The 7,979-nt window shown below is 52.2% G+C and overlaps 1 protein-coding gene across 1 annotated transcript in view; it reads right to left on the reverse strand.

The window, feature by feature from the left end:
- usp42 (ubiquitin specific peptidase 42) overlaps window positions 1-7,757 on the reverse strand; it is a 10,764-nt gene extending 3,007 nt beyond the window's left edge. Inside the window, 15 exon segments of the mRNA XM_084670381.1 lie at window positions 139-974; window positions 977-1,273; window positions 1,429-2,079; window positions 2,168-2,333; window positions 2,439-2,539; window positions 2,649-2,789; window positions 2,908-3,019; window positions 3,156-3,238; window positions 3,356-3,426; window positions 3,581-3,648; window positions 4,356-4,455; window positions 4,794-4,904; window positions 5,142-5,351; window positions 5,942-6,188; window positions 7,623-7,757. Of these exon segments, the coding sequence (XP_084526507.1) occupies window positions 139-974; window positions 977-1,273; window positions 1,429-2,079; window positions 2,168-2,333; window positions 2,439-2,539; window positions 2,649-2,789; window positions 2,908-3,019; window positions 3,156-3,238; window positions 3,356-3,426; window positions 3,581-3,648; window positions 4,356-4,455; window positions 4,794-4,904; window positions 5,142-5,351; window positions 5,942-6,179 (3,185 nt within the window). The 5' untranslated portion in view covers window positions 6,180-6,188; window positions 7,623-7,757.
- Window positions 7,758-7,979: the final 222 nt, after the last annotated feature.

The raw sequence follows: 7,979 nt of genomic DNA on the forward strand, positions 1-7,979 counted from the left end.
GAGGAGCGGAGAGGAAAGGAAAGAAGGGGATCCGTCAGTAAATAGGAATGACACAACAACAAAAACACCTGCTCTGGTATTACAATCCAATCAAAAGGAGGTGTGGGGATGTTCCGAGTGATCTGTGTTGACACCAACCTTTGCTTACGGAGCCTCTCTTTATCTTTAGACTTCTTCTTCTTCTTGCTCTTCTTGTGTTTCTTGGCAAGCCGTTCCTCTGAGCTCTCCTCCCGCTCGGCGCCCCGGCTCCTCCCCGGGTCCTGGCTGCTCAGGGCCGACCCCCCTAGGGGGGCGGAGGGGTACGGGGGGGAGTGGGTGGTCCTGCTGGAGCTCTGACGGGGCAGGGAGGTCTGCTCCTGCTTGACGAGGTAGGCCCTCTCCCTGCCCTCCTCCCTGCTCCTCCGGCTGCCGTGCGGGTCGTCTCGGTGGGCGTGGTGCCTGTGCTCCCTCCTCTCCCGGTCTCGCTCCTCCCGTGGGCGCTGGTGGTAGTGGTGAGAGCAGCGGTCTCGGTCGCAGTCCCGAGGGTGGTGGTGGCCCGTCCTCTCCCACCGCCGCTCCCAGTCCCAGTCCCTGTGGTGGCGGTCGCGGCTGGACGAGCGGTCCCGGTACGACCTGTGGTCCCTCCGGTAGCGGTAGCGGCCTGTGTCTCGGTCCTGGTCCCGGCTTCTGTCCCTGTGGTAGCGCTCTCTGTCTCGGTCCCGCTCCCTGTCGGAGGAGTAGAGGCGGTCTCTCTCCCGGTCTCTCTCTGAGGCGAACGGTCTGCCTCTGTCCCTGGATGAGCGTCTCTCCTCCTTGGAGCTGGGCTTGCCGTCTCCTCTCCCCCCAGCCCGTTGCTGTGGGGGGGCTTCAGGAGCTCCCTGGCCTTGTCCCCGGCCCCGTGCTCCCCGCGTGGGGCCGGGGCCGGCACAGAAGCCCTGGGCTCCGGGCCCAGAGGAGGCTGGGAGACGGGGGGGCCAAGAGGTCGGGACGAGGCTGTGGAGATGGCGGGAGCTGAAAGGGAAGAGGAGGAGGATGCAGCCTCACTGGAGGCGTCGGTCACAGCGTCAGTCTTAGTGGCCGCGGCCGATGAGGATGGAGTGCTAGCAGCAGGGGGTGTGGGGACCGAGGGAGGGGTAGCCCTTATGTCGTTAACGGAGGCGGGTCTCTCGGGTGTGGGAGAGGGGAGTCCTTCACTCAGGACAGGGGGCGTGGTCTGGGTGGGGGTGGTCTGACTATGGTGGGACTCTTGGCCATTCACCGTGCTGGACAAGACTCCATGGCCATTTTCAGTCACCTGCAAAGCACACAAACAAATGAATAAGGCAAGCGTTAAAACGCATGTACCATCGTGCAACATTTGAAATCAACACTTTAAGGCTCTTCTTTTATTATCAGCGTAGCTGGTTAGAAGAAAGTGAACGGAAGCTGGATCAAGTGGATCTCCCTGACCTTGTCGGGGATCTGGTCTCCGTTGACCTTGTGGTGGCCGTTCTGGCTGGGCTTGGGCACGCTGGGCTTGGGCACGCCGTTAGAGGCTGGGCTCCCGTTACTGCCGTTTCCGTTGTGGTGCTGACCCGCCTCCCCGGAGGTCTTGGAGGGCGGCTGGGGCCGGGGGGCGGGGCCGTACACGGGCCCTCCCCCATTCCTGCCGTTGAGGCGGGCCTTACCCAGGCCGTTCTCGTGGCCAGCGGCCTCCTGGTCCGACTCCTCCGACGACTCGTGTTCATAGGGCACCAGGAACGCCGCGGCGCTGCCCCCCTGACTCCCGTTACCGGCCGGGCCGCCGTTCACGCGTGGCGGGTGCTGAGCGGACGAGGGGTCTGAGGTAGAGTGGGAAGAGGAAGGCTGGGCGTAGTAGGAGGAGGGGCCTGAGGAGGAGGAGGGGCGAATCTGCTTGCCCTGGCCAATGAAGAAGGAGAGCTTCTGGCGCTTTGCGGGCTCTGGGATCCCAGTGGGCCGGGAGAGAGAGGAGGATGAGGAAGAGGATGAGGATGCGAGGAGTCCGTGGGCGCTCTTGCCCGGGCCTCCAGTGCTGGTGCTGGGCTTGGAGCCAGGCGGGTGATCCCTTAGAGAGCCGTTCCCGTTCATGAGAAGGGTGTTCTGAGGAAACAAAACCCGTGACACAGACTCATTACAGCTGTGTGCGCATCTGCGCACGCGTGTATGACCATGTGTGTACCGCCCCTACCTTTGACATGTGAGGGGGCAGCTGCGGGCCTATGAAGCCGGCGGAGGCGTGTGCGTGCCGGGGCGCGGTGTTGAGGCGCGGGGTGAGGACGGGCGGCCGCGGGGACGACTGGCCGGGGTTGCGGTTCGGGTGGCCGTAATCTCCCCCGTTCTTCAGCTCGGGGGACCTGAGGAGCACCATAACGGGGTCAGGACACACGGACGCGTGGGGGGGGGAGGGATCACGCATGCTACCTAGCGGACCGCTGGGCCAGCAGAGCGGTGACGGGTACCTGATGTAGAAGAGAACGTAGGCCTGCTGGTTCAGGACCGAGCGGATGTCACTGACCGCCACCGTGGAGTCGTTCATCTGATACCACTGACCATTACTGGCCTGAGAGAGAGGGAGGGACAGGAAGAGCTGTGTTAAACACACACACACACATCTCTGATATAAATACTACTGCTACGTCAGTTCAGTTCTAAGAGCGTGTGTGTGTCACCTTGATGTAGCAGAAGTAGTGTCCGGCGTGGCAGCTGAAGCCAGAGTGGACCAGGACGGCGTAGAGGGCGTAGACCTGGGGCTCCCCATGGCTCTGGGACATGAAGGGGCGCAGGTCCAGGAACTCTGGGTACCGCACGTCCTGCCAGAGGGGGAGAGGGAGGGGGGGGGGGGGGGTTACCGCGTGAAACACCCACACACACACACACACAACTGGGCGTGACACAGGAAAGCAGAGCTTGTAAGTGCTTGTCTGGTACCTTTGCAATCTTGCCCCCGTTGAAGTTGGCGAAGCGCTTGAGTGAGATGGTGAGGACGTTGGAGCTACGGTGGATGGTGAATCTCTTGGAGGCAGGGACCATCTTCTTACACCTGCAGGCCACCACACACACACACACTCTGGGCTCAGTTAAACACTCACAACAGTGGGTCGAGGATGACCATTTACAACGTCTGAGGGATTCAGGACAAACATCGAAAAGACTTTGCGGTTGTTGAGTAAACTCACTTGGTGCATTTGTAGGCATTCTCCCCATCCAGCTGCTCTGGCTTCACAAACTGTTCCAGGGCCTTGGTGATGCTGGGAGCAGTCTGCAGGGGGGGGGGGACGGGACACACAGACACACAAGAAATGCTCACACCCACACACTCCTCTCTAACAAACTGGTTGTCAGGTTTAGGCTGACGCATCAGGTGGTGGACAGTTACCTTGACCTCCAAGGCAACGTCCAGGTAGGGATCGAAGGTGTCAGAGACTGCTTTGCAGTTTAGACATTTTACTGTGAAGGGGTGAGAACAAACTGTCAGCCTCCCGTTTAGTTCATTTGATGGTAGTTCATTTGATGGTAGTTCATTTGATGGTAGTTCATTTGATGGTATTAGCCAAAAGAAAGAGTAAACGCTAAGCTCCATAAAGAGGTCACGAGTACTAACCTCTTGACCTTAGATATCCCCCAAAAACTTGATGGATGAAACTAGTTGCCTGCGTCTGCCTGTCAAGCCTGGAGCGGGAAAAAACGGTCTCAAGAATCACACATCAGACAATAACTAGATGCTGAAGATCTACAAAAAGACTTGTGTCAACGTTGTTTATAGAGACAGTCGTGGAGAGGGACGGGAAAGCAGGGAGAAAGACAGTGAGAGAGGAGACATGCGTGAAGCGGCCCTGGTCGTAATCAAACTGGGGCCCCTGAGTTGAGTAGTGTTAGCTTTAGTGTTATGCGCTATAAGCCACCACGGCGGCGTCCCTAACAAAGAGAAATGAACCAAAACACTGAATCTTAACAGCGTTTAGAAAAGAAGAGAGCAAGAAACAGAGAGAGTGAAAGCGAAAGAAGATACTGCAGGTGAAATAGAGCAGGAGTAATTACTGAAAGAGGCGACCTGTTGTAAGAGTAAGAAATCATGCCTGGCACCAGAGGTTCCTTATCTAGTCTGTTTTCAGGGTAGCATGTTCTGGGATGACCTCCACCTTATCCAACTATCAACAGGCTCACTGGGTGGTAGTAGGCAAGATTACATTCAGATGTGTGACTACTTCCTGGTTGCGTCTGAAGACTAAACAGAACTAGCGAATGACATGGTGAATGCGAGTATGTTGCTACGTCACGGGTTGAACGCGCCTGTCGTTGTATGACGGCATGTATTGGCTGAATTTCACTTTTCTAGCTGTGTCTGTACAGGACGTTCCAGACAAGAAGGCACCTACTTGGTTCCAGGTAGGCAGGACTTTTGCATAGCATCCACAGTGTAGCGTAGGAACTCATGGGCATCCTCTTGGCTCCCGTAGCGGAAATGCTTGGCAATCCCTGTTGGATAGGAGGGAGAAAACGATGAGTAAACCAGTTCCACAAGAGGATGGGATAAGGGGCTACACTGGAGCAAACACCCACCCAAACAACAACGAACATGGGAGTTTGGATTTGGTTGTTAATTTGCCAGTTGGTATTTATTGCTGAATTCAAACCATCTACTTCTTTGCTCCAAAAAATACTGTGCCTAATCATGTGAGAAGTCCTGTGAAAACTTGGAGGGAAAGTTTTCCCTCCAAAAACAAAGTGTAGTGGGGGGCTGGACAGCGCCACCTATCATGTTTTGAAGGGATAGCTCTTTGCCAGACACCCTTTCCAAGAGGGGGGTCACTCACGTTTGAGCTCGTTCAGAACGCCGATGGGCTTGATGACATTGCCAGAGTTAGCAAACACCTGGGTGATGTGGTTCTGCATGGTGCACATCATACAGAAGCCTGGCTCGTGACCTACACACACACATGGACAACAGGAGAGCTAAGTTAGGGCTCTCCACTGCAAGACAACCTGTAAGTGGTTCTGAAGAAATAAAACAGCATTAACCGCAAGAGACACAATCACGCAGATCCAAACACAGATTTTCCACATAAACATTGGCTGCGACATAAAAACAAGTGAGTGACACCAACCAAACAGTTTGAATGACGTTGCGGTGCTGAGATCAGAAGCAGTGCAAGCTCACGTACATGTCTTGGAGTGCTCCCTGGACAGCATGTAGTTGGTGAGCGGGGCGGTGTAGGTGAGACACTGCATGGCCGAGTTGAGGAAGCAGGTGTTGCCGAGGTTCTGCAGGCCTGCCCCGATGCGATGGACCTGGTTCCACTTCAGGCTGAGGCGGTCCGGGGAAAACAGAACCTTCTGGGGCAGGGCAATGCCGTCTCCACTGGTCAGTACCGCTGCACACAACAAGGAACAACAATGATGACAAATTACCTTTATGCGTTCGTTCATACATTCATTTTTTTCATTACTGAATAGATGAATCGCGCCCGGTGTGCATCTTGGTAACGTGTCGTGGCAATTGGCCAAACTTGCCAGAGACCTTGTAGACAAGCCTGATTCAGGTCACCTCTAGAGGCAACATAAGGTGATGTATTACAGTCGTAAGGCCTTTAACACAATAGGGCTACATAACAGGAAGAGTTACTACGTAGAAGCTGTAAGGAACAACACTCAGGAAACCCGTTCAGTCAGTAAGGGACAAAAAGGAAAGAAGCCACGAGGCATGGCTGGGCATGGACCAACTATGCACTGTCTCAGAAGATTTAGCTACATTGAAGCAAAAAAAAAAATAATAATAAAAATAAAAAAAACATTATTTTTTAGCCTAGCTCCGAGTACATTTTCCTTCGATCATTTGCAACTATAGTAAGCTGGCACAAAATCCAGAAACCATATTTCCAGCCAAATGCAGATTACTAATGTTGTTTCATATTCATAAGGAGAGTGAGCACATATCCAGTCAGGGTAACCCACAGGCCTTTACCTTGCTCCTTGGGCCTGTCCCCAGAGTGGGGCGTGTTGCTGTAGACAGTTGCCCCAGGAGTGGGTCCTAGGCAGCCCCCTGCCCCAGCCTTCACCCTGGGTGGGTCACTGGGCGAGGGTCCCCCTCCCCAGCTGGAGCAGCTGCCGTCCATCCCTGCGTCGCCGCTGGGGAACGGGGAGCGCTTGCACCCCACTGACTCCAGGTCAGACTTCTCCGAAGATCTGTCAACTATGGTCATTGTTCATTGCTGTTGAAGGTGACACACATAGATATTACATTTGGAAAGTCAACAGATTTACTTGGTTATGCAAACAGAGCAGCTATGACACATGGTAACAATCCATGTGTCTGACATTTGACTTCAGACTTAACATGAAAAGCAAATATTTTAGATATGGCCTGCTGGGTGAGGTCAAAAACTCACATTTCAGTGCTAAGCATTGTGAATGACGTCAAAAGGAGAGATAAGTGCAATTAGTGTACTCGCCTACAGGCATGGTAAACAAGTTTAGCCTTGGATTTGCATATTTCACAGTGAACAAAGACACAAAGAAAAAACAAAACCATCGAGAAAGCGTGCATATGGCACTCTACAACTTATTTAATACACCATTAATTGACGAGTATTCAGATTAATTGATTACAGTGTGCTTAAAGCTAACACGAAGGCCTACAGTAAGAGCCAAGGTTAACAAAGACGTACGTGTGTAGCTTACAGTTACATCTGCAAATTCCCAGCTGTTCAAGGGGCAAGCATGAAAGTTCCCTGGCAGCGGAGTTTGGCCCATTTAGTTTCAGTTTGGAGTTAGCTAAGCAGATATGTCTGCCTGCTAGCTGGACTGCCAAACTGAAACAAGATGAGCCCAGCCAATTTAACTAATTCAAGACGGATATACAAAAGCAATACATCTTACGTGCAATCAATTAACATTAATGATTATGTTTTCTCCTCGAAATGGGACAAACTTAATAATTTAAGCGCTACTGTAATTAGCCGTTTGCAACTAGCTAAGTTCAAAGACAAGTGACTTGACTTTACACACGTTTACGGCAACTGGTCCCTCCCACTCCTGGCAGTATGGCTCACTAGCACTAGCGGAGGCTTTAGCAGATGAGATAGGCCTCGAACACGCAACAAATTCAGATATTGGTAATAGCTTGATTACAACTTTAGTATTCATATAAGAATGTAGAGAGTGAACCGAAATATTGCTGTCTTTCTTTAGCACACTTCAGAATTTTTGATTCAGACAAGTGCGCGCGTGGTAAGAACAAACGCCATGGTAACGGCGAGCGTAACAATACTGCCGAAACATGGTGCAGCAATTGCGGTTAGCATTGTGCAACAATAATGTACGGCTGGTACGCAATGATTCAAGCTAGCTACCATTCCCCGTTCTACATCCGTAAAGGTTGTGTTGAAGTTCAGTTTTGCGATAGCACTGAAACCTGGACATATCATTTAGAAATCAACGGAGGGAAATCTAGCTAACTAGCTAACTAAAAGGAGGGGCTCGAGATTTAAAATTCACCGGTGGTTGAGCGCTGGTTTCCGACATGACACTCAGTGAGGAAACCGGTGTAAGCTAACTACAATAAAACCTTGAAGGTTAGATGCACGGTTATGGTTCTGTTGTGTATATACTCTACATAGTATTCTATACAACATGAATGTTCTTACCTGTAATATTTTACAAATGCATTTTTAGACGTTGTAGCCTACATCCATTCCTTATTTCTAGCGGGTGTCCGGCGGTGAACAATGACGTAGCTAATTTCCCCACGGGTAGATCCGGGGATCGACGTCGAAAGGCAACTCCTGATTCGCTGTGGCTCGTTGGGGAAAGTGCTTCCAGGACTCGATGGCACGTACACATCAGACCTTAGTGTTCATACAAGATCCTACTTGGTTTAAAAATGTCAGTGGTATTAGGTAGGACAACCGGCGATTTTCAGAAATGTTGTTTTAATTAATGAGTGACATAGGCGACATAAAACAACACCGGTAGTTTTTTCGCAACGCCGGTTCAGATGACTA

Source organism: Hypomesus nipponensis, chromosome 13, assembly GCF_054491055.1.
Source record: "Hypomesus nipponensis isolate SF chromosome 13, ASM5449105v1, whole genome shotgun sequence".
Lineage (NCBI taxonomy): Eukaryota > Metazoa > Chordata > Actinopteri > Osmeriformes > Osmeridae > Hypomesus > Hypomesus nipponensis.